The sequence below is a fragment of the Atractosteus spatula genome, chromosome 3 (genome assembly GCF_055471065.1).
Source record: "Atractosteus spatula isolate fAtrSpa1 chromosome 3, fAtrSpa1.hap1, whole genome shotgun sequence".
NCBI classification, from domain to species: Eukaryota; Metazoa; Chordata; class Actinopteri; order Semionotiformes; family Lepisosteidae; genus Atractosteus; species Atractosteus spatula.
The window spans coordinates 16,296,763-16,324,074 of NC_142708.1; the positions used below are offsets into that span (position 1 = coordinate 16,296,763).

The following is a 27,312-nucleotide window of genomic DNA, read 5'->3' on the forward strand; positions in this document are numbered from 1 at the left end:
TTTAGGATGCAAATATCAAGAAACAATTTACATTATTATAGTCAGTGTATCTGGCATTTTGGCAGTAGACAATATTTTCACAGATCCCTACTTCAGCTTGTCACCTTAATCATTTCTGCATGCTCTGAAAACTGATTTAATTGGAAGTTATAACAAAATAATCTTCATGATAAAGACAAACCCCAAATTCCAACCAATTACAGTATAATCTCTCTGGATTATAACTGTAGGCCTATCCCAATAGGCACCACTCTAACACATTTATCACTATCACCAGTGCTGCAGCCCTTTGGGTTATTGTAGAAGAGTTTCTTTTTCTCCAAAGGCTCCCAAAGTATTGCTTTATCACTTGAGTTGAGAGGGAACTTTAGGTAGGCCAGATTGTGCAGGTGCATAATGAGTGCTGCATGTCACTCAGGTAGGTGCTGCACTTCAGTGGTGCATAAAGAGAGTCCCCTACCAGATGTGAAATGGTCTGGGATCCTTTGGAATGAAAATTGCTGTATAAATGTGATAAATAGTTACTATGTTATCTTAAACTACAAATAGCTATGATTTCCGGAGTTTGTAACGAAATTCTAGGAGGGATGACAACAACCACATTCAATCAGATTTAGCTGTCAGTAATTAGCAATTGCTCCTGATGTCATTTCCTCTCCTGAATCGCCATAAGTACTATACGTGATCCCCCTTCTCTCTCTCGCATACATCTTTTTGCATCCCACCTCCCTTCCAGCTCTACCTTTGCAGCCAGGAGGTTAGCCCTCAGCCAAGCAGGTTAAGCCACATTTTGACTGAACACTCCATAATCCATTGAATACACTTAATTCTTGTTCCCAGTGAATTCTTTTTTAAACTCAATGCAATATAATTGAAGGATTAAGAGAAGAAGGCTCCTACAGATTTAGAAAATACTTGGGTTTTATTCACAGGCTACAAGTGAAAACATAAACATTTTATTCATCAATGAGTTGGTATTGTATTCTTCCTTGGTAGATCAGTACCAGAGGATGTGGGAATGGACATTTCTCAAGAAGATGACATGCTAAGTCCCGATGGATCTGACAACAGACCAGGTTTGCGTGCTAAAAAAAAAAAATACTGAGCTATTTCAAGCAGATTAAATTACAGAGAATTAGGCTTTCATGAGTCATGAGTCAGCTTTAAAATTTAGATTATCCATGTGGCACTTCCTTTGCTTAAAGGGGATGCAATTTCCATTTGCTTTTTCCTGTTAATCTGTTTTGTTTTCTTCTGAAATATTCAAATTTGAATCATTCAAATTGCTGTTGAGGAATTCATGAATGTTATCAAAAACAACCATACCTTAAAGGAAGTATTTAATAGTTCTTAAACATTCAGTTACATCCTCAACAGAGAGATTTCAGCAAAATATTGTATAGAAATAGGCAAGTTCCAACATAACAACATACTATATAGAGCATCATGTTGTACCTTCCGGAATCAAGAATATTTGTGACAATTTTCTTTTAATTTGAAAAATTAAGTCAGTCACATTATTTGCTTGATCCTAGACCCCCCTAGTTCTCTGGACCTAAATGGAGCCCATCCACAAAGAAAAAAACTTGCAGCTCCTGAGATCAACCTCTCTCTGGACCAGAGTGAGGGTTCCATCCTATCAGATGACAACCTTGATACCCCAGATGACCTGGACATTAACGTAGACGATCTTGACACTCCTGATGAGGCAGATTCTCTGGAGTACACAGGGCATGGCACTGAACTAGAGTGGCAGGGTGAGTAGAAAACCGTAGTCTGTCTTTAGCTTGTTAAAAAGTGTTAAAGGTTTTCTGCCTGACTTCACTGCTACTTAACAATTCAGACGTTTTGCCAAATCCTGATTAATCTTCTTCAGCAACAAAGTTGATTAGGATAAACTACTATAAGTTTATTTAGTATAACTTGCCTAGCTGAAAAAATAGCATCGTGACGGGGATCACAGAAGAAACCAAAGGAACCCCTTAACACCGATGCAGAGTTCATCAAGACCAAGTGTGTGGTCCTCAAACGATTGGTTGATTTGGTCAGTTCGGACTGGCTTCAGTGCACTAACCTTGGATTCGGTGGTAGAGATGGGAATTTCACAATATGCTGTGGGAGATGTTATGATGACCCAGAAGAAGTAATCCAGAAGCTGTCGAAGCTGAAGTCAGCTTTGTTAACCCAACACAGAGGTGGTGTAGAAACCAGGGGTCAGTACAATTGCTGATAGTCGTCAGTTGGACAGAGGGTCTGAAGGAATGACTGACTGAGATAATAATAATTCCTTACATAGCGCTTTTCTGGACGCTCCACTCAAAGCGCTTTACAGGTAATGGGGACTCCTCTCCACCACCACCAATGTCCAGCCCCACCTGGATGAAGCGACGGCAGCCATAGTGCGCCAGAATGCTCACCACACATCAGCTATCAGTGAGGAGGAGAGCAGAGTAATGAAGCCAGAGTGTGGAGAGGTAGAAGTCGAAGTGCTGCTTGTTTGAGGTGGATTGACCTGCTCCTAAGCATATATTTATAAAACTCCAACAGATATTTTACTTTGGGTTACATTTTGTTTTATGTTTGAAAATATTTTGATGAAGTTGCATTATTTGACAGTTATAAAATTATTAACTGACACCTGAAGAAGGCTCCACGGCCGAAACGTGTTTTCTTTCTTCTTTTTTTCAGCCTGGAATAAACCTATTACTTGTTCCTTTGCAGCCTATGCATGCTGACGCAGCTACCCACCTAAAATTATTAATGTTTGTTTTTATTTGAAAGACTGAGGATATTATTTACAGAGGATATATTAGATTAAAATACATAATAAAGACTAAATCTTATACTCAATGTACATTTATGGTTTCTTTAAAGTAGCTTAATTTCTTCTTAAAATAAACCTATATTCAGTACAAATACTGCGTCTTTAATTTTGTAAAAGAATAATGATAGGATTAAGTGTGTGCTGTAAAATAAGGTTAATGATTACTTTCACTTCAGGTCTTAGCAATTTAAAATCTTAAGAGGTCATTCAGAAAAAACTACACAATAAGTCCATATGACCTTGTTAAAACATTGTGATGACTATTTTACTTTTTTATTTTAAAAAATCAGGATAAATAAATTGCAGTGAGGGAAACGGGTGTTTTGACTGTATTGCCTTCCATTATGGTAATGTATGGTATGGTAATTCAGAAAGAGTACCACATAAAGTCATTAAGTTTAAATGTTAAATATTTAACATTAATACAAGAGTAATACTCTTGCCCCTTTCTGTGAATTATAAAACAGCTTTTATTTGAGCTCTCTTGCTAATACAGACAGGTGAAAACTGGGGTAGTCATGAATTTGACCTTTTTTTTATCAAGGTACGTAAAGTACAGGGAAACAAAATGTTACTTTTTGCTAGGTTACACAATAAGAGAAAGCAAAAAAATATTTGACTTTCAGATTGGTCTGATTCTTTTTTTGAGCTGCTAAGCTTCTCGGTTGTAGCACAGGAAGTGAGAACTTGAGTCCCAGTACCACTGACTGCTTGTGCCCAAATGAGATCCAGTGATTCCGTATGTGTAATTTTTTTTCCCATACAAGATTGACAAGACTGTACAAGATTAACTAACGTAAAGATATAATTCACCCTTAAAAGCATGGAGCTACTCAAAATGTGAGATTTAATGTACATGAAGTAAGTAAATATACAGTAAGTCTGGAGTGTTTGCTGCATGTTATTACTTGTAATATTGATTGAAGCCTTTGGCAGCACTTTTGAAAAAAATGGTTAAGGCAAACCTTAATTATTTCATGATGTCTGTTTCAGTGCTGAAGGAGTGGTGAAATTAGATTTTTGCCTAAATACTGCAGCTGGACTCAATATAATTAAAAACTACTGGTGGACACCCAGTATTTGTGGAAGTTGTAGAGGCAGTTAAAAATATAATATATATATTTACATTTTTCCAGGATACAATTGTTTTTTTTTATTAGCATGAATAGCAAGCTGATCTTTTTTATTTGATGTCTGCTGGAAATAAGATGTGTACCCATAGGTTACAGAATAAGAGAAAAGAAACACAAAATTTCAGCATTTAAACTTTGACATATGGATTGCATTAACATACTCAGTTTGTTCCACAGGATCGTAATACCAGTGCCATGGAACTCTGACAGCAAAAAGCATTCTATTCTAAAGAGAATTGGGGGAAAATTATGAAGGGTATATTGTTTTATATGGGATTTGAAAACATTTTTGCTGCTGTGCTTGAATGAGGCTAAAATCCATCCGCTTCATGGACACAAGGAGCCTAGTCCTTTACAATGATTTGTGCAAATGGCTTTATTGGCACATGATTATTCATAACAAGGTACAGTTTCAGATGAAAGCTACTGTTAGTGCATAACTCCAGGTAGAGAGAAGTCAGATAAGAATGATCGAACATGACATTAAGCACTTGAGAGTTGCATAGGACTGTAATTTTATTTTGCTATATATTATTTTTATAGTATGGTTTGGTGCATGGTTTAATGCACATTGTTTTATTGTGTTGAGTAATTAAAGTATTTTACGGTAGTGTTCTTTAGCCTAATTCAAGTCAAGCCATACACAGTGATCAAGTGTAAAAGACTTTGAGATCTTAGACACAATCAGGAATTACAATATTTGTAAGTTATGAGCAACATAAATTGACTCAAAGCCTCTCTTTCTGTTCTCTACTATCACAACAACCTTGACTGTTATCATACAGCTTAGGTTTGGTAATAAGAACTGACGTTTGACATTTAGCCATCTTTAATTCAAATTGGTCAAAATCTTAAAACCCTGACTAGAGATAAACTATTAACATGATTAATTATGAAGTGAAGCAAGAACGAGAGTGAAGAGTAAGAGAGAAAGCAGGGGGGTCTCTATTCTGGAGATTGTACCAATGCCGTCTCCTGGGAAGAGCAAGGTTATATACCCAGCGCATGATCTGCTTGACCCTGGCAAACCAAAGGAATTGGCCTCTCTTTTTATATTAATCTTTTTATTGCAGGCTTCGAATAAACACTTATAAGTGGTCACTATTTGGAAAACAGTCTTGATGTCAGAAGCTGTTTCATTAATTGGTATAAAGTCTGTCTCCAAACATCCTAGACATCATATAATCCACTTGTTTTAACTGCATGAAGATTAATTAATATAAAACTAACTCTTAGTCCTCTGTGGATACACTGTATATACAGGGGCCACTGTTGGCACTTTTTTACATGTTTTAGGATCCATCATCCAGAGGTGGGTACTTTCTGCAAGCTTGTTTTATTTTTGTCTATTGTTCTCAATATAGATATGCCCTATTCTCAATGGTATACTTGCTACATGACTCCATTCTGATTCCCCTCCTGAAACAGAAACAGATCTTGTTGTTTTGTCTGACTTCAGCTAAAAAAATGCTGATATTGCAGTGGGAGCTTCCACATTCCCTCTCCTGGCATCATTGGATCCTGAAATATCTGTGTACTACTTAATAAGGAGCTCTCTGCTGCCTGCATTCATGGTGTCCGGGAGGATGGAGCAGAGCAGGGCAGGACTTGGTTGTGTGGGATTTCTCCTGCAGCTGTCTAGCTGTGTTTTGGAAGTTAATTCGAGGATGGCTGAGGGTGTGGGGAACTATGGAGGGGATTGTGTTATGTTATTTGCTCTATTTATTAAAACAAACTGACAGATATTTTATTTTATTGGTCAAGTATGAAAATTACAAAAATAAAAAAATGCTCACAAAAATTTTTATAAAAGTGACCTGGACATGTTGTAGCAAAATCTGCTGGCACAGTTATTCTGGAATGGGGTGTGGACAGTCCAGTTGCTTAACTCACCAGATCTGCGGCTCTGCATGTGAATGTAGGCTGTTTCGTGTGCTGGAGACAGCTGATTCTTGTCTTGCACGGAGAGCGGTACCTACTAAAGAGCAATAAATTGTATTCTTCTGTGTCTGATTATTCCTAATAGCCCCACGAGTGATCACTAGAACCATAATAGTTGTATAATATATGAGAAATTTATTCCAAGTATAGAAATGTCACATGTTCTCCCTTTTTATTCATGTAATATCCTTCTCCATAGCAGAGCAGAAGGCTGCAGATGTTTCTAAGGAAGAAGCAGAGCCCATCCCAGAATACACTGCAGAAGAAGAACGTCAGGACGCAAGGCTGTGGAGAACAGTAGTTATTGGAGAACAAGAGCACAGGATTGATATGAAATGCATTGAACCTTATCAGAAAGTAATTTCCCATGGAGGTGAGAAAGAGCCCACTTAGATGAAGTGTGTTGTGTTGTAATTAGAAGCAGTCTTCTTAGTTTAGGTTGTTGATAGTGGGATGCTTTTAGGTGTGACAGTTCTTTACTTTGTGTTTTGTGAGACTGAAATGGTATGGTAGATAATCATTCTTTTTTTAGTGGAGGAATAATATTCAAGCACAGGATGTAAACACAGTTTTCCCCAGTCTTTTGATTCTGTTATAATCTCCAAAAATTGTATTTATCGCCTTCGAGTTTTATGTTACACCAGTAAGCTACAGTGTAAAGTATAGTTAGTACAATTATAACAGTACTGTATGTTCTTATTATCGTTTCTAGAGCAGGATTAATACTGTGGTTAAGTGTATAGATTTACATTGACAGAATAGTTGGGGACCATTTTTGTGGTCCAGAAAAAAAAAGACAACTTTCCAAAAGGCCTTCGGATTTGTCTTCAGTTTTGAACCTTGAAGAGGAGCCAGTGTTTTATTAAACATTTAGTCATTTGCAATTAGTCATTTATAATAAGGATATCAGACATTGGCTTATTTTCATAATTGACATTTGAAAGTGAACAAAAACATAATAAAAAACTATTAGTGCTTCTTATTTCAACAGTGTCCTGAGTAAAAGTAACTGTGCAGTACGTAAGTTCCTTATTTGATTCACATTAAACAAAAATAGCGGAACAATTTAAATCCCAATTACTTGACTACTTATCACACAGTGATATGACATTTGTTCTTTCCTATAAGTTTATTTTCTGTTCTCTGAAATTTTTTTGAAACAAATCAGTTTTCGTCTCTTTTTCTCCAAAGGATACTATGGCGACGGTTTTAATGCCATCATTGTGTTTGCTGCATGCTTCCTGCCAGACAGTAGTCGAGCTGATTATCACTATGTTATGGAGAATCTCTTTCTGTAAGTATAAAACAGGTTCATTTCAAAGCCCATGGAGGCTCCTTCTCTTAAGAAAATCAGACTGCAGTGGTAGTCAAGAGGAGTCCATTGGGCCTGAGGGACAGACTGAAACAGAAAATGACTGAGTTATGTAGAAAGTATTTGACTGAAACAAAAGATAGAAAACCTAATTACATTCTAAATAAGAGAAATGCTATTATGGTAGTTTTATTGACACCTGCACATCACGATAGACAACTGAAGGACAAATAGATTAAAACCTAAGAAGATTACAGTGTTATTGAGTATATTTTTACCTGGCATAAGAAATAAGAGTTGTGCTCACTGTATGGTAAAGTTAGAACTCCAATGCTCAAATTGATGACTGTGCTTTTGCATGTATTTAAATGTGGGATAGTGTACGCAAAGGCAAACTCCCCAGACTTTGAAATCAAATTTGGTTGAGCGCTGCACTGAGTTTGCTTTGATCCAGACATTACTGGTTTGAGCCTGGGCTGTGCCATTCATTGACTGTGACGTTGTACAAGTGGAAGAGCTCAGATATGGCTGGGTGGAACTGATTTTGTAAAGGTCTCCTCAGCTTTGCAGCAGCAGTTCCTGGAATCTGTCAAGTGCTGCCCTGCCAGCTGGTGTTACCTAGTCTGCAAGCCACTGCAGAGCTTCTTCACAATGTCCCACATCTTTCAGGCCCTCATTCTCCTTGTGTAGTACAGGCTTTGTTGCCATAAACCTTATACTGTAACTGTTGGCCGTGGTGCATTGAGTAGCTACAGTATAAGATAGAAAATATAATTTGTGTCTGACAATTTCTGACTAGAGAGTACAAATGTTTACCCCTCCTCTGCACAAAGAATATTTCTGGACTGTGTGTGAACAAATGACCCAATGTTATGCTATGAACTAAAATTAAAATGAAAAAATGTTCAGCAAAGTTATAACAATCTTTTCGTTGAGGGAGAGGCATTCATGTCTCTTTTATATCTTACTGTTTGAATGCTGCTATAACTTCATTTCCTTCATACAGTATATGTACAGTATGCAGGGTGCTACTGTATATTTATAATACATTTAAAAAAAGACACTCTTTTCTATAGTGTGCATGCTATCAGTAATTCCCTGTAACTGGCAGTTACATTTGACAAGATGTTTCTAAAGCTGTGTAACTCTTGCTTGTCCTGTTGCTTCAGGTATGTGATTAGTACCCTGGAGCTCATGGTGGCCGAAGACTACATGATCGTCTATCTCAATGGCGCAACACCTCGCAGAAAAATGCCAGGGTTGGGCTGGATGAAGAAGTGCTATCAAATGATAGACAGGAGGTAATTAATGATTGTTTCAATTTACAGTTGTGTCATAAAATGTGTTCTAATTTACTTGAGAAAAAAACCCATTTTGTTTTCCCTGAAGAATTTATATAGGATGAGAAATGAAGCAGAAGGAGAATCACAAAACTATGGATGAAATGGCGAGCTAATTAATGAGTTTTAATCTTAATCGCATCTATTTTATTTTCTCTTTTAAATAAATAAAGACAATGAACTTCATATATAGCCCATATATTTGAGAAATAGTTATTTCAAAGCTGTATACAGGGTAGTTGACATTAAGAATTAGAGAATTTATCCTTGTCCTTTTCCATGCCTCTTAATTTACTGTCCTTCTGAGACTTGAAGGCTGATTTGTTGAATGTTGGATATTTGTGACTGGTCATACCCCTGTTTTTTTTGTGATTTGTCCCTGATCTATCGTCGTCGTAGTTAATATGTATACTTCTGATTTTTTTTCTTGGCAGTATATTCTAATAATCAAGGCTGGCGATTTGCTTCATAAAAGTAGTGTAGTTTTATTGTAATGTGAAAACTTGGTGGAAAAATAACATTGTTTGAGAATATGGAGGCTGTAGTTTTCCTAGTATTCAGGTATAAATTGTGAGCTTAAGCAAAACGTTTGCTAAAAGGAATATGTCATGGAAATATAACTATCAAGGAAGCCAATCAGCAATGTTATCATGAAAAAGGACAGATGTGTATGGCAAAAAGAAAAAAAACTGGGCAATCTGTACTGTGGATTGAATTTCTAACATCACAGAAATTGAAATGATTTGAGTTTTTTAAAATATTTTTGCATTTAGACTGAGGAAGAATTTGAAACGCTTTATTATTGTCCACCCATCTTGGTTCATCAGAACAATCCTGGCTGTCACAAGACCTTTTATCAGGTAACGCTGAAGTGTTTCTTAATTTAGCAGAACAACTCAATGCACTGGAGATATTAGGCACTGAGGCATTTTCTTATGTGTAATTTGAAAACTCTGTTAACAGTTCAATTTTCATATCGCTCTTAAGTTCACCTCTGTTACAGTATCTGAACCTTGTAATTATACATCCAATTGGCAGTTCGTTAAGAGAAACCAAGTAAGTACATATTCTTCTGAATGACCGTTTTTGTAGTCTTATGATTAGTCTGTAAGAACATTTCTTTTATGTGCTAAAACAGATCCTGATGGGAATTCGGGTGAATTGTATTCACTTGTCTGTGAATTCTCTTGTGACCATTCTCATTTGTTTCATCCTAGTTCTAAATTCAGCAGTAAGATAAAGTATGTCAATAGTCTCGCTGAACTCGGTGAACTGATCCCAATGGAGTACGTCCACATACCAGAGAGTATCATCAAGTAAGTAAGAATTTAATGTAAAAATGAAATTTGTCCAGATACGTTTCTTGACTATACTATGTTTAATTTCCATACAGAAAGGATAATGTGTATATGCAGTGAATAACATAATAGGTATGTGTCTCACACAGCTACAGAATACAACATAATGCTTATACAGTATATGTTTATAAATATTAGTATTATAAATGGAGATATTGAGGCATGAGACAATGCTGGGTGTATGATTCTGCAACATTTAAAAAACTAAAATAATCCTCCTTCTCAGTCCTTGGATGTAAGCATGAATGCATTCACTAAGAAAACGAGAAGATAAAATCTCTAAATTATTTAGAACTCAAAACCTTGGAAAAAGTTGTAACCAAGGCCTTTGTCTTAGAGTGGATCAATATATAATTTTTACCTGTTCTTTTCTTGTTTTTCCACAAGAAAGCACAGTTTTTTTCTGTGCAAGCTTCCTCAAATATCCTCAAGCACACATATTTTGTAAATGTTTTGGGTGTTACAGTGAAATGGGCCTGGTATAAAGTTTGTGACCAGCTAACTCTTCCTTACAACCTCTTTCCTGGAAGGTATGAAGACGAGAGGGGTATAAAAAGATATGCATGTATGAGGTAATTCATGGCCTATTGCAGCTTATAGATCACTGGATGTTTGTGAGCAATTACTAATTCTTCCCTTAAGGGCTGATCCCAACTAGTGTCCCAGTATTATACACAGTTGAGGTCATCCTTCTCTGCCTAAGGTAGTGCACAGGCCTTTCAGCTAAAACAGGATGCTTCTACTTAGTCACTCTAAGACATAGATTACTGGTGGCTCAATTGGCTGCTATTTCCTGCTTTTTGTCACATTAGCATGACTGAAATGGCTCTTTGTTGAATCTTTGTATCTGACTGACCTCCAAGCACCCTCTGCTGGCTACAGTATTACATATTTTCAGCTTGTGGACAGGTTACAGCGCACTGGACAGAACTGAGATGACAAGCCTGCTAAGCATAATTGTCTCCTTTTGAGTACTGATTGTACTGCATGTAGCTTACGTGGCTTTGCTCTGCTGTCTGTCTCATTCTGTGCCTGCTTCTCATTTCTTCTTTTCAAATTAACCTTTGCCCCACCCCCCTCCCCCCCCCAGACTGGATGAAGAACTGAAGGAAGCAGCTGAAACCAATAAGTAAGAAATAGTTCTAGCCAGTGTCAGTGTTGGTTTCTTTTCATGGTTTTCGTTATGACAAGGATATACAAAGACCACTTACATCAATGATTCAGCAGAAGCAGCTTAGAGTAGAAGGTGCAGCGATGAGGAAACTAGATTAGACTTCACTTCTAAATGTGATATCATATCTAAATTAGGTATCGGTATCAGTATTAGAGGAATGCAAAGATTAAGTGATTGATTTAATTAAAATGTATTACAGGATCAGGTGCACTGAGACTCCTTTGTTCTCCTCTTGAAACTTCTCTGATCCACCTGCGAAGGTCTCCCCTTCTACTGAATCCAGAGCTTTGCTGTCTGCTAAATCTTGAATGTAGTAATTTTCATCCACACCATCTGTTTAATTAAATGTGGCAAGTGTCTGTCTACTCATAATTGTTTGAAGGGTGGCTGATGTTAAACTCAATGTTATAACTTTACATTTTTATTATAATAATAAAAATACATTTAAATTATGTCTTTATCATAAATATAAAAACTATAAATAAAAGTATTCCGAATACAATGGCTTTGTTCTACTCCATTCACAGTGAAAACCCAAGGCAAATAGTAAGAAAATAAAGGAAGGAGCAAGTGTGGGTCAAACTTCTGCCACTTATGGTTGAATTTGAGTGTATGTGATAAAAGTCAAGTATTACCTAAGCTGTAATACTGTGGGAGATGTATTATAATAATTTTTAAATTGTTGGACAAAGAAAGTTTAACTTGTACTGTAAATAACATTACCGGTTTTATATCTGAACACTCTTCTTCCCATGCTTTATTCGAAGAAACAGTCATTTAAAAAGTGGCTCTCTGTTTCAGAATTAAAACCAGTAGCTCAAAGAAAATTTGGTTTGTTAGATTGATGCAATTGATGAAGAAATTTGTAGTTTTTTATTTTCTTATTTTTCAAGATTCTCCTTTGTAGAGAATATGTACAGTACGGTGTGTTTATAAAAAATAAATATCAATAGTATGTGAATGCTTGGGTGGCTGGTCACACAGGATGGATAGTTGCAGTCTAGTCCACTTAGTTTTCTCGTGTAGGAAGAAAAGCTTTAACATAATGACGTAACTACACTGCTTCCTAACACACAAGACAAAACACTCAATCTCTGTTTTTACAGATCACTCAGTTGCTTTTCCACTCACTCTCCAATTTTGCTCTTTCCCACTTCTGCGCAGCACAAGTTAAACAGGATCTGCTCTCTTCTTCCATAAGCAGATTGTCAGAGCAGACCAAAAGCCTGGCTCTTTTTTGATTAACATTAACTGTTACTGGACCAATCAGCTGACTGCACACAGCAGTTCATCCTCAGGCCTCCGGGAATGTAGTGGGAGCAAGATCCATAATCTTGCTATTTTGAGCTCCAATATGTCAAGTATTAAACCTCTTAAGTTTCTGAAGTCTGCTTTGGTGTTTATGGGAGAATATAGAGATAGTACTGTATGCTGTTTTTGGTTGATAAGAGAGGGTGTGTTTTATTATGAAACATGCATTGCAAGCCTTTTTCTATTCATGACAGTGTTATAACTGCACCTTCCACAAGCCCATTTTATATGTGATAACTGCATATAACTAAAAAAAACCGAATGCTGTTGGATTAGCAGATGTTGCCACATTATACGAAACAATAGAATATGCTTTGAAATTGATTTCTTGTTGCCTTTCTTATGAGTAAAACCAAAAACTGACTAGAACTAAGAGAGCACTGTCAAAATACAGCATATGTGTTCGGGCTATCATCTGAGGCATGCCTCTGAACCTGTAAGCCACACTGTCTCAGAGTCACTCAGATGTCCCACAGAAAGATGTTCCATGGTCTTTTTAATGCTCACGAGAGACCAAGAACACTGTTCTGATTGCAACATGTTGATATACTGTGAACCCTGTTACCAAATCAAATAATATCAGTCATCAACTGTAGGTTTTACTGTAAAATTAAAATTTAATGAGAAACCTTCACCAAAAATAATGAAATATTTTACGGAAAATCAAAAGGGGCCAATGCTTTTGCAAAGCATAATAGGCACGTGACATGATGGTGACATGACTAATTTGAGCTACCTAAAAAGTGGTGTAAAATAATAGAATAGAATATGTCAGTTGCACATTTTTAAAACATAAAAAGCAGTAGTTCTGCTGTTGAGCATACTGTGTATTTTGATAAGCAAAAGAATGTTTTGCACTTTGTATTGTTTAGAAGCACCAAGTGCAAAAGTAGCTAGAATGCATTAAAAAAATACTGTACTATATTTACTGTAGGTGTTAATGTTGTTTCCTTTTTAATGATCACATACAAATGGAGGAATTGTAGAACATATACTATACACTTACCAGAGACTCAATTATATATCAGTATTTACATGGAAACCAATAGGTGGAGTTCTAGGGGAGAAGCTTGGGGTGCTCCGCCCCTTCGTCTGTCATTCAATTATCTCTTCCCTAGTTAAACCCTAACCCTGCTAACACACACGTCTAGAGTTTTAGAATTCCCTCCTCCTCCCTCCTCCTCCTCTTTCTTTCATGTTGCCTTTGCATCTAGGTTCCCTCTGGGGGGTAAGTGAAGCTCACTTTCCCGACCTCAGGATGGCAGCACCACCTTGACCCTTTCTGGGTAGGTTCTCAAGCACAAGCCAGGGGGGACCCCCGGCCACATTATTCTGGGGAACTCTAACTTACTGATTCTTGTTCCCTTGGTTCCCTGAGGGTTTTTATCCCAGTTGCGAGGCAGCGCCTCAAAAGTGACTCTCAGTGAGTCAGGGGACTTCTTTCGCTTCCTTCTCGAGCAGCTTTCTCTTCATTCTCAACCCCTTGGGCAGCACCTCTCAAAGTGATTCCTCCAGTCAGGGGTCCTTTCTCTTCCCCCTTGAGGGATTCGTTTTCAATCGTGAGGCAGCGCCTCTCATGCGACTCTCAGCGAGTCAAGGGGCTGTCTCCTCCTTTCTATCCCCTGAGGGCAGCGCCTGGTCATGAGGTAGTGCCTCTCAAAGCGACTCTCCGCGAGTCTGGGGTGTTCATGTTTTCAGGCCCCGGAGGCTGCCAAGTCATCCAGCCCAATCGGCCACCTGGGTTCCCCCGTGCGGTCCGGATGCTCTTTTCTCTACTTTATTAACCCCTGCTTCTCCCCTTGAAAAGTATTTAAAATGATCTTTAAATTTATGCCTGCTGCTCCAGATCACTCTGAGCAAGCACAGCTGCAAGTAAAAGTAGGTTTTTAATTTAAGAAACACAAGGTTGGAACAGATTTAGGTGTCTGAAGCAGTGCCACGGAGATTTTGCTTAGTTATCTGGTCTAAGTTTGAACAGTGCTTTATTTATTCACATTGCTTATGTTGGATTTTAGAGTGGCTGAATTATTAAGACAAATAATTGCTGATTTACTGTAGCAGTAGCAGCTTCAAGTAAGAGGTGCAGAGAAAGGGAAACCTGGCTTAGACTTTGGTTCCAAATTTAATTGTAAATTTACATCTAACTCTGACAAGACATTTCAGTGGTAGTGCATAACTGAAAGAGCACCACTGTAGTTATGTGGGTTTCAGTCCAAAGTATCCTCCGCATGTGACCAGCCTGGTATCTGTGCACTTGCATCTATCAGACTTGCATCTCTTTTAATACCATAGCTCTGCCACTGGCTCTGTGGAGTCTTGATGTGAAATGAAATGAATGGCTTGACTGTGCATATGTCTTGGATGTGCATTGTCTTTGTCTAGTGATAAACTCTGTGGATTAAGTAATTGGTATTTCCAAAGGTTGGGACATGTAAAAGAAAAGAGAATGTTAATTCTCAATGGAAAAAAGTTTAAGATCAGCTAGTCTTTTGTTAAAGAATTGACAAAAACAGTAACGCTTGTATTACATTAACATATTGTACACAAGGATATTGTTTTTATATATTTAAGCACATGCATTTTGGTTTAGTACAAAATGTTTTATGTTCAATGCATAGCAGAAACTTCAATAAAATTATTGATTATTATTGTTTATCTAATAATTAAACCAGTAAAACTAACGAGAAGTGAAACAATAATCCTAAAGGACAATAAACAAATGCTGAAAAAATGTCCTACACTGGAATGAAATCTGGATCCCTGCATCTGTGAGTTAGGAGTACTGACCACCCTGCTGTTCTTATCTCTGCTTGGATTTCACTCTCCAGCAGGGTGTTCAGCTTGTGAGTCACCTATTTCAGATCTGAAGTTAAAAAGATTCCTCATATGGTGATAAAACTAATTTTAGCACATCTTTCAAGTGATTTTTCACTTGTAAGCAGCTAGTGTGATGTACTCCCTGTGTGTTGACGTGAGGAACCCAGTCACACCTGCTGTAGAGCATTTTAACTGGCATTTTAATTGACACTTTAACTGGCCGTTAGTGTACAATCTGTTAATGAACATTAGTAAGCACACTATAACTCTCCAAAACTTATGATGTGCTGTTTACACATTTAGCAAACACTGATTTTATTGCTTGTATTTCATGCACTTTTATCAAACTGCTCAGGCTTTTTATCATACAGTAGAAAGTATACATTTGCTATTTCCTCATAAGGAAATGGAGAATAGCAGTCACAGTGAATGTATGTTTGTTGGTAACTAAGTATCTTATTGCTACCATTTTACTTTTTATTGTGTGTAGATATAGCAGCTTTCTAAATGGATATGAATCATCATCTGTCCAACCGGAGTAAGAGATATATATTTATCTGTTGTGCGTCTAATTTGTTTTTTAAGACTTTTTTAGGGCTGGGCAAGTAATATCCCCTTCAGCTAAAAGATACTTCTAATTTTCCTGTGAATGTTCTTATCCGTATTTATCATCTTCCAATTTTGTTGGATCAATATTTCAAATTTGTCATAATCTTTCAGATATATTGGTTGTACACTGCCTGCTTTGTAGATGAGGGTCTACAAATCTTTGCCAAATTAACGTACAGTAGTTCACAAATATCTATCCTAGTCTTATCTACTTTATATCTTCCCTATATGTTAGATTTTCCCTGTATATCGCTTTTAATCCTGCACCATTTCAATTCCTAATGTACCTAATGTTTACTGTACCAGTTTCTAATGTTTGCACAGCATAAGTGCATTTGGCTAACTTGTTCTGATCAGTTGTAATAATGACCTTGTGGACAGCAGGATATATTATCCATTGAAATGGAGCCATTGACATGTTTCTACAAAGCTGAAATAATGAAATTGATAAATTTAATCATACATGCTCTATTCTTCCCTCTGGCAAGCTGCAGGTGAATTGACCATCTAATTCATACACCATGGAGTGGGTTTTTTGCCCACAGGAAAATTGTGACTACAGTTGTACTTGCCCAGTACTAGAGAATTCTTTTTCTTGTTGTGTATTGTGTGCTGTGCCGTAAGCACTTATTATATATAATACATTGTACACAGTGTTAGCCTAAATGGAACTATATGAAATTGTTTCAATTTTCAATTTTATTTTCCAAAAGATTAATCTTGCTTTTAAGATAAGAAAAAATACTTGAGCTTGCAGTTGGAGTTTTTACACTAGTAAAATGTAATCTGATCATCTTTCGATTAGAATAATTTCTATTAAGGAATACAAGAAAGTGTATTATGCCGTAATAATATGTGTAACAATGATTGTTCTTAGTAAAACGAGTGGCACCTTGATAGGGAGCTTCCTTTCAAACTCCTGTGGTAGATTTATATATAGGTCTTTAAAGGAGTAATCCTTTAAAGTCTTTTCTTACTGGTGAGGTGTGTTCAATTGATGTTTTCAAGCATTTTAAAATTTTTATCTAAAGTATCCAAAACTGCATAAAGAAAATCTTCGTCTTACTAATTACTATAAATTTGCAATTACACGACTCCAGAAATGTTGGCATCTTACTATATCATATTGCTTACACTTATATAGCGCTTTTCTGGACACTCCACTCAAAGCGCTTTACAGGTAATGGGGACTCCCCTCCACCACCACCAATGTGCAGCATCCACCTGGATGATGCGACGGCAGCCATAGTGCGCCTGAACGCTCACCACACACCAGCTATCAGTGGGGAGGAGAGCAGAGTAATGAAGCCAGTTCATAGATGGGGATTATTAGGAGGCCATGATTGGTAAGGGCCAATGGGAAATTTGGCCAGGACGCCAGGGTTACACCCCTACTCTTTTCGAGAAATGCCCTGGGATTTTTAATGACCACAGAGAGTCAGGACCTCAGTTTTACGTCTCATCCGAAGGACGGCGCCTGTTTACAGTATAGTGTCCCCATCACTATACTGGGGCATTAGGACCCGCATGGACTGCAGGGTCAGGGCCCCCTGCTGGCCCCACTAACACCTCTTCCAGCAGCAACCTTAGTTTTTCCCAGGAGGTCTCCCATCCAGGTACTGACCAGGCTCACACCTGCTTAACTTCAGTGGGTTGCTAATTGTGAGTTGCAGAGTAATACGGCTGCTATATGGGTGTCAGTTTGGAAAAATGCTATATCATGTTTTGTTTTGATGTGATAATGGAGATCATAGGAAACATGAGAGTGGCTATGTAGTGATATAAATATAATGTTATGCATCCCACATATACAGTATATTTTGTTATTTAATAAACCTATTAATGCACCTCCATTTGAACAGAAACTTCATTTTGGATTGAAATCACATTATATGTATTTTCTGCAATTCTGCCTATTTAAAGAGGTTACACATAACTGTCTAATGTGGCATAATTACACCAATGCAGCTATTAAAAGGGTTTGTACAGAAGAATACAAATTTGCTAAAATATGTTTACAAGCATATATTTGAACCCAGTTTTTCATTTTTCGCACTTCTGCTCAAGTCGAGATGTTAAACTTTAATTTTTCTTTTGACAAAGCAGGACAAAACAAATAAATTATGTACTGGTACCAGTAAATAATATTGTACTGTATATATCATTCATATATATTATGCACCTGAAACATACTTAGACATTACAATAAATGTATGTAATGAGCATCAACAATTTCCACAAAAATAGTGTTCACTAGTGTTTTCTACTTATAATGTATATTATAGTATACAATTTTACTTTTAGTTCCATGTGATTAGGTTAATCAATGACTTCCAACTTAACAGATATATAGCATGCTTTGTGATTTGCTGTGCTTACTTTAGTTGGGTAGAATAAATGTAGGCCTATTGTGTTACTATCTTTACTAACATAAATATTTGTCTGTCTTTTTTTTAGCATTGATAAGAGGGTGAATGAGAACAGTTCCTAAAGGATTCAGAAATCTTGGAAAACTGTAAGATGTTTACTTGTACAGGGGAATTTTTTCTTAATTTCAATTACTGTTTTATTATTGTAGAAGTTTTAAATAGTAATAAAAAGGGTTAACCATAAACTAGTAGCATATAAAAATTCACAATAAAATAATGTGCCGCAAAATGCACTCTTAGCCTTTTGCGTTTTGAGTGAACTCGCCTTATGAAGGTTTGGTAGCTCCAGTCAGTTTTATGTCATTTTCTTTTTTAACATAAATCCTGTACTTCTTGCCATTTGTTTTGTGTACTAAGTCTGAATTAAAGGTTAGGCTTGTTTGTTGTTAGAAAGATCATACATCTTGGTTCAGTAAGTTAACCCTTTCTGTTAAAAATACAACTGGGGTATAATTCTGAATGCTGTTTCTTATGACTTCAGCCTTTAAAATCAGTGAAAATCAAAAATGCTTCCTGATGTAAAATGTAGAAGGAACACTTAATAGCTCCTCAATTTAACTACTGGTTTTTAATTTATTATTTTCCAGCAAATAAAAAATACAGGGTGAAGGAAATAACTCTCTCAATTTTATCTTCTAGTTTTTATTTCTAAAGTGGGGGGCCGGGGGCATTTTATTCACCATATGACTCACAATCATGAAAAGAATGTGTTTCACAACTTATAAAGCACAGAGTGACCAAAAGAAAAGAAAGCTGCTTCCTTATTACTGCCTCTACAATGCATGGAAATATGTTGAATTCCAATCAACATTATCTTTATTGTGTTTCTGAGTTCATTTTTCCAAATTTGACAATTCAGGCATTATACTGTACATGGCTTAATTATTTTCACTAATGTGAGAACATTCACCGTGAAGTCCTTCTTTCTTAACTGTTAATGGAATCCAATTATCTTAAACAACTTTGTCACACCAGTTATTAAACATACATAAACGTAAACCTGCAAAAGCAGCCTATCTTTGATTGCTCTTAAAACATTATTCAAAACTAAGTACAGTACGTCTGTAGTAAGTAGCTTAGTCTCCAGATGATTAACACATTTCACAGGCAACAACTTCCAAGAATCAGATGCTTTGTGAATGTTTGAGTATTTTCGGTAGAATAGATTTGGCTTAACCCATTTGGTTAAGAGACAGCACCCTGGTCAAAAGATGAGGAGACTCAGACCCCATTTAGAATAAGAATTTAATCAAAGGATAGCTGCAATGTGGAGATGGGGTGGAGGGTGGTTACCAGACAAATGTGGAAAGAGACGTTTGTGTTAAGGATACATTGCTAATTTCAATAATGATTATGATCAGGAACAGCTGGGTCTAGCTGACTTTTTTATAACCGTTCCAAACTTCAGTTAATAATGCCCCTTTGATGTACTGATATGGTGATGTGACCTGATGTTGATTTTCAGCCAACAGACATTACTTCATTTAAATGTGAAATTATTTTTAAATTGTGATCTTTGAAATATAGAAATTGTAACATTTGAGGAAGACTGGATGCTAAGCCTAAAAAACTTAATTTAGGGTGATGTCATTGAGTTTAATATTGATTTTCTTTTTTTCCTGTAGTCTTTATGTTGTGAGTCAGAATTATATGCAGATTGTAAACCTATTCAATGTACCTTACTCTTATCAGACCAACATTTCAATGGGACGTCAAACCATTAATCAAATTGAGATTTGAACTAGAATCTGACTCAAAAAATCCTTCTATACCATAACAATCAACTCTGCCAACCTATAAAACATATGGGATTGTATTCAGTTCAGCATGTTACACCAATTGAATTAGCTATAATTGGACTTTAATGTACAGTACTGATAAGTAATAGTAAGTTATATTTACCAAAGAATTGGAGACATTGTTTGAAAGCAATATGAAGAGCTTTGAGACATTATTTATACCAAGAGCACACTTTCAGCTGTACCATACAGTCTTATCCCTTTATTCTTTGGTATTGTTTTGCCAAATAGAGAAAGGTCTTGTTTCAGTATAACGCAATAAAATAATATTTAGTAACTACAAGGAATGGAAGATTTTCCTTTGTGTTCTACTAGGTTAAAGGACTGTTTTATAATGTATGGGTGTGGAGGGAGTCTACAGTGCATGCTTGGTCAGACATTTTAAGGAATTCTATCTTATTGCTTCAGCTGCCCTATATAGCTGTCATGAATACTCAGGCATTGTGCTTTCCTGCCCTTCCTTAAATGATTCTAGTTATATGAGGCAGTCAAAGAAAAAACCATATCCTGAACACAAAATATTTGCATACTGTATGCTTCAGTGCCACTCTACCTGACTGTACTGTGTTAATGTTTTCTGATGTAATGTTCTTCTGAAAATCCATGTGGAAATTGAACGAGAGGGTTTAAATCACATAACATAGTCTAAAAGCAGAAAAGATTCTTCTGATCGGAACCTTCACTGAAATAAATTCTAGAAATGTGATGTACTGTAAATTATGTAAAATGTTTGTTTAAACTATTAAAATGTATTGTTACACTGGATATGTTGGTTGTTACTTGTATTTTTTCCTCATTTTACAGTATTAATCTATTTGAACTCAATTAAAATTGCCAAGATGAGTTGTTTAAGAATGTATGAAAATATCCATCCCATAAGGAATTTTAATTAAGGCAAAAACAGTCAATGATACAACCAGTATCTTCAGTAATAGCGATATTCTGGGTGCTTTTGGCATGATTGAATGTAGCCAATCTATGCAATACATTGTCTAGATAATGATATTTTCCTGTTTTAACAATGACCATCTTAGTCCAGAGAAATCAGGAAACTGGAGTGATAGACAGGCCACATATTTGAAGAAAGACAGGACCATTGTATTTGTCTGATCTGTAATTGTTTTCAGACTATAGTATCTACAACGGGAAATTAAAAGATGAAGTAACACACCTTCAGAGGAAACTTTCACAGCTGAGAGACATAATCTCCATCTTCTGAGATTTTGACATCTCAGCTGGTGGCAGAGAGAGTGGTAGATTGTTTTATTCACTGGTGAACTCTGTTTTGCCCTTGACAAACCTGAGAGAACACATCATGTGCAGAGATGTTTTGGTTTTGTGTGGGTCAAGCCAACCAGTGGTGTGGTGGATGTGTGATGATGTGGACAGTAATCTCCTTTAACAAAAGAATGATTTGGGTGCAGACAAACAGACAGCTTAGAAATTGATTTACAAAGTGCTTGAGCCAACATGAGGAAGTCCTGATTTTACAATACAAGACAACACAGTGCTAGGATAACAGTTGCATGCCATTTAAGACACCAATGTTGAGGTCTTGGAGAGTCCAACAGAACATCTGAGGGGCCATTTTGTCAATATTGTCAACAGGAAACATCTGTAACTAGCCAGCCTTCAACATTTCATTATTACAAATGAAACAATTCCCTATAGGCACAACAAAGTACAGTTTACCTTACTTTAAACTGCTTTTGAAGCTGATTCTTTTGAATCCTTGAATAATTTGTCCCTCCCAACTTATTCAACTTCTATCAGTCCCCATACACACTCACAGTTGCATCAGCAAACAAAATCCACGGGAAATGTTGCATTTACTAATGTTTAAATTACAATGTACTGTACGTAAATGGGATCACAGTCATCACTGAACATTCTAGCCTAACAGAATCACAAATTACAGGCAGTGTGATTTCACCCTGTTTGTGCAACTCTGAAATCCAGTCAGACCAAAAATAGCCGGCTGTAGCATAGCAACAAAGAGCTGTAAATTAAAATGTTTAAAATCTCTTTTTATCGTAGAGCAATATCTACAGTGTATTGGAAGTTCATTTTGTTTTCTGTTTTTGAAAATTTTCTTACTGGATATTGTCTGGATCTTATGCTCTGGGTTAGATCCTCTTCCTAGTCATTATTTTGAGTGCCTCAATAATCACCTAATGAACTACAGTAGGGAAAAAGAGAAAGAAGAAAAGGGTGAGAGAAAAAACTGTTACCAGTAATCAAACCACAGGAAGAATCCTAAGGCTCTCAAATGACAGCAAAATGGACTGACATGCAGAAACAAAATCTGTCTGCTACCCCGTATATTTGAATTTTGATTTTCTCAGATGTAAAATGTTTTAGTGGAACACTGCTGCATCTGTTGCACCCAGTTTAACAATAGCAGGCGCGTGGCCAGTGGGATGGAAAAAGCAAGGCAGCCAAAGTGTACAATATGTACACTGGGCATCGATATGTTACTAGATTGGATGCCAAACACAACAGCCAGTATCAGCTGACATTTGCAAATGTTTGGAATACAGTTTTTTAAATACTCAACAGCTTGGGAGAGGACCACGAAAAAGAAATGTTTGAGTTAGTTTTGCACATAAAACAGGTTAGGTTTAAAAATCAGTACAGGGAGATGCATCTTCATGAAGATTGTTTCAGCGGGTTTTCTCCATCCTCAAGTTTATTCCTAAAGCAGAGCTCCCTGAAGTCTTAATTCACCCATGTCATTGTTAAACCACTTGTTAATGAAAAAACTTTGTGTGTATGATGATGACTTATGAAACAACACAGATACCATTAGTGCTTTTGCTCAGGCAACTGCTTCTAAATGCGTCTTTGCATGCAAACATACAAAATGTCCCAATACTGTATGAAAAGCAAGTTCTTTCCCAGTTTTGTAGTGGTAACCCTAGCTACCGTATTTGCATATGATCACTAAGAAAATAAATGGAATCGGTGCTTGATTGCAGCATCAAGCAGCAAGTAACACACAAAAACATACCAGGACCATGGCAAATTACTGCAACTGGCATAACTGGTGTTATTTTCCACTGGCAATCTGCACCATGTTATGCAGTGCTTGATTGGCAACTCACAGCAACACTAAGGTGTTCCAAGTACTCATATGCACTTATGTATTAATATGTCAAGATATGTTGTGAACTTCCTCCTTATCCGCAGTTTTTGTATTCACTCTTCAGTGTACTTGTTGGATGCAAATACATTTTAATTTATGTTTTCCAAAAGGCTGTGTAAAACACCAACAGACATTACTGTGTGCATGTTGTGGATGACCGAAATAAGGGTACAGGTAAAGGGCAACCAAATGCACATCAAAATGAAACAAACTATATTAAACTGCAGCTATGAATGCATTAAGACATCATAAAATAAATTTGCAGCCTTCTGCTATCCGAAAAAAATCTGCATTCTGTAACTACAATGTCCAGGTACTGATGTAATGATGTGTAACGATATGTGTACTCTTTATAATAAGCACATTTGTAGTCACCTAAGAATTATATTATTTAACCATCTAAAACTGGAGACCCGTGACTGAAATATCTGGATATGCGGGATTGCTGCCAGTGATTTGTGAGATATTTCTGCTGTGCCAGTATCTTTCACCCATCCCAGAGCTGCTTCTGTACTGACCTCTTAGGGTCTCCTCAGATGCTACATTCATTACTTCATTACATCACCACCTCTGCTCGGCCTGCATCACTCCTCTTTCACCGTACGGTAAGCATAATGCAAGGCTGAAATTAAATTTGGTCTACCATAAAAGTGTAAGTGCATTTAATAAGTAAAAGATGATACAACACTTATTAATGAACAATGACACAACACCCAAAACATCACGTTGCTACAGCATGTCAGATATTTTCACTGCAGTTTTTGAATACATTAAAAATGATGAAAAATATTAATTTGAGAGAAGCTGACAGAACAGGCATGGGTAAAACAACGTCAGACAAATGTTTTTTGACAGTAGGGTAATGTGTAGCAGCAATAAAAGTAACAGGGAGTTTATAGCAGAGGAGCAGCCTCATTGAACCAGTTACTTTGAGTCTCAAAGGTCCATAAATTGTAAAGAAAGTAACTGTGTTCAGCACAAGCATTGCAAACTATATATGTAAATCTCAATACCTCTTTCTCTCATGCTCTCCTTGACATGCTAGACAATTTTCAAATAAAAAAGCATTGTATTTGTGGTTGCAGTGTATACTGTTCAAATGCATGGTATAGTATGTATTCTATGTAATGTTGTTAATGATATGATTAAATATGAATAACATTCTGCTTTGTCTGCTTGATTACAACACAGTGTCTTACATTCTGAGTACAGGGAAACAACATATTTCAACAAACCCCTTACATAAAAGGAAACATTTTTAATTATAATTCATAATAATATATTACATCTTATTATTTATAATGAGCACTTTTGTAACAAGTAGGGAAAACATAAAAGATTACCATTACAAATGTACAGAAAAATAAAACTGCAATTTCCCCTTATCATTACTTCAAATGGACAAGCATAAATGAAAGTTGGGAACCCAGCCTCAGACTAGTTAAATATATCAGTGACTGAAAAAGTCGGTATTCTTGTCTTCAGACCACATCCATCAAACCCAGATATTCAGATCTGCTTTATATATAATTGCAATTGTAACTTTATATATAATAAATATAATTGTTTATAATTCAATTCAAGCTTTACTGACCCCTGGGGGAAATTTGTTTTGCAGCACAGTCTAATAAAACAAGGACACACAATATTACCAACAAAAAAGACCAAACATTTTTTATAACAACAGCTATAAATCTGACTTAAAACTTAGTACACACTTTTAATTATTCAGATTGAAACAATTGTATTAAATGTACAAAACATCTTTCAAATACACAGTGCACAATATTAATGTAACGGGCTCTGTAAAGGTTTTTCTCTAACACAGAAAAGTGAGCAATGCATACTGTATGCATTATCATTTGAGCAAAATCCCTCAGTGTATCATAGACAGTATTTGAACACAATGTGTATAACATGTAGCTTGTGTATGTCTAATAATACTCTATATGTGGCTGTACTGCAAAGTATTTAATTTATTTAATCATGCATTTAATCATTGACATTTCATAGCATACCTGACAGGGACAGGTTTTATAAAACAAGTTTGATTTTATAAAACAAATGCTGTTATCTTATAAGGACCTGATAGGGCAAACAATTAGCAATCTGCTTCTTTTGCCTCAACTGAATGTACATAAGTGAATATAGAGATTTTCTGAAAATCAATAATGATTGTGTCGTACAACCATTGTATCCTGGATAAGTGTTATGTATGTATCCAGAATGGTCATGAACAAAACATAAATTAACTATTTTCTACCACATCTTAAATTTTCCAAAAATCTGTTTGGCTGCTGCAGTAAGTGACTTGTGCCTTAAATGCTCTTCCAAACACTGAATTGCAAATGGATCCACATCTATGTCAAATTTGTTGGCAAATAAGTGGTGCTGCTGTAGAATCCAATTCAAATCCCCTGCTCCATAAACACAAATTGACCGAACGTGTGTGCCAGTACATGGAGGATATAGGGCTCCTTTAGAGAGAACACCTTCAAAATAACTCCATTTTACAAACCTAGCTATGGCATTCATATCTGTTACATCATACTTTGAGCTTACTGGAATAGATCCTGGAACAATAGGAATTCTTTGAAGTGTTGCCCACAATAATTCATCAGGACTGTAAGTATCTTTTGCCCACTCAATGAAGTTGAGTATCTTCTGTTCTTCAAGTACATGTTGTACAAAGTCTCTACTGACCACAATATAGGCCCCACCTGAAAACACAGGGGTTTCAATTGGGGGAGGATCTTTATTGTAATTTGTTTTCTTAATGTGTCCATCTACAATTTCGTAATGTTTCTTCCATCTCATTTCCTTGTTGGGCGGCATCTTTTCTGTTTCTAGGCTATTCTTTCCATTCAAGGCTTTCAGCATTCCAACGATTTCCAGGTTGGTTTTTATAGGGAAATCCATGCCGCAGAGATTGATGAAGTACTTCCAGGTTGAACTGTGTCTGTACAGGTCTTTCATGCAGTTAATATCTGCCTGGACCCTACCCCAGCTTGCGTAGATGACACTTTCTAATTGACTGGCAACAAAAACATTATCAAAGCAGGATGCTATACCTTTAATTGCAATTAAGAAGGATACTGGAGATTTTTTGTCCACATGGATACAGTAAAAATTTTGAGGTGCATAAATGGATCTTAGGAGTCTTTCAAATGTGTCGATTTTGTGATGAACAACCAAAGAATAAGCAATGGGGAATTCTTTTTCTTCCTTGCTGAGTGAAAAGGTTATGTACTTCCGAGCTTTTCTGAAGTTCTCACAGTTTTTTGTCAGTTCGATGAAGTGGTCATTGGTTAAGCGGGGTTTATTTTTAAAACCAACTGTGATCACCTGAAGCCTTGCCCTCCCGATTTCTTCAACATCACCTTGAATAATTTTTGTGCAATTGAAATTTGTCTCTGAATCTTCATTTATCAGCTCTAATCTTTTGTACTCCTCCACTGCCTCTTTTATTTGAATGTGAAAGATGCAAAGGGTAGTAAAAAGAAAGAACCCAGTCAACAGCCATTTCTTCCTTCTGTATTGAAAGATCAATCTCCTTAATGACATCTTGCAGGTAACCAGGTGTCTGCTGATTAGCTTCTGTAAACCCAACTTTTCAAGAAAGATGAAAAATTGTTCTGCAAAAATTAAGGGATAAAATTAAAATTACTTTCCAAATATAATTTAAAACTTTATTGAAATGCAAAATAATGAATTATTTATTCAAGATTCCCACAATGATTTGTGCAACAAAAGTCCTGCTCTTAGTTTTAAATGCAGTTTCCCGTAGTTCCACTTGTGTCCTCTGCTTCATTTTCCATTTCAACACTGACAGCACATGGATGAAGACATGGTGTGCAGAAGAAGACTTCAGCTTTGATGGTCAGTGGAAACCTTTCTGTGGTAAAAGACATCTGTACGGGTGTGACAGTTGACATTTAAATGAGGTGGACACCAGTCATCTTGAAATAAGGAAGGAGAGAGAAAACAAGGAAAATTCAAAATGAAGATACAGCACAAGAGAAGCAAAGCCAAAAGAAAAGTGTTTGAGTACTAGAGGCACTCAAAATAAATCTTCAGGGCCAGATGGTATTCTTCCGATTGCACGTCAGAAACAAGAAAC

The 27,312-nt window shown here is 36.4% G+C and overlaps 2 protein-coding genes across 2 annotated transcripts in view; one reads left to right on the forward strand and one right to left on the reverse strand.

Annotated features, from left to right (window-relative positions):
* Positions 1-20,812, forward strand: part of LOC148837479 (protein prune homolog 2-like) — an 85,201-nt gene extending 64,389 nt beyond the window's left edge. Inside the window, exons 9-19 of the mRNA XM_088910257.1 lie at positions 997-1,076; positions 1,536-1,757; positions 6,098-6,271; positions 7,090-7,192; positions 8,380-8,511; positions 9,324-9,410; positions 9,768-9,866; positions 10,439-10,480; positions 10,999-11,037; positions 15,701-15,748; positions 18,277-20,812. Coding sequence (XP_088766383.1) covers positions 997-1,076; positions 1,536-1,757; positions 6,098-6,271; positions 7,090-7,192; positions 8,380-8,511; positions 9,324-9,410; positions 9,768-9,866; positions 10,439-10,480; positions 10,999-11,037; positions 15,701-15,748; positions 18,277-18,310 — 1,060 coding nt within the window. The 3' untranslated portion in view covers positions 18,311-20,812. The remainder of the gene's footprint in view (positions 1-996; positions 1,077-1,535; positions 1,758-6,097; positions 6,272-7,089; positions 7,193-8,379; positions 8,512-9,323; positions 9,411-9,767; positions 9,867-10,438; positions 10,481-10,998; positions 11,038-15,700; positions 15,749-18,276) is intronic.
* A 3,027-nt stretch (positions 20,813-23,839) lies between these two features.
* On the reverse strand, positions 23,840-26,756 carry LOC148837480 (beta-1,3-galactosyl-O-glycosyl-glycoprotein beta-1,6-N-acetylglucosaminyltransferase-like). Its single transcript, XM_088911410.1, has one exon. It carries the CDS (start codon positions 26,754-26,756, stop codon positions 25,452-25,454), a length of 1,305 nt encoding a protein of 434 aa, XP_088767536.1. The 3' UTR covers positions 23,840-25,451.
* Between the last annotated feature and the right edge of the window lie 556 nt (positions 26,757-27,312).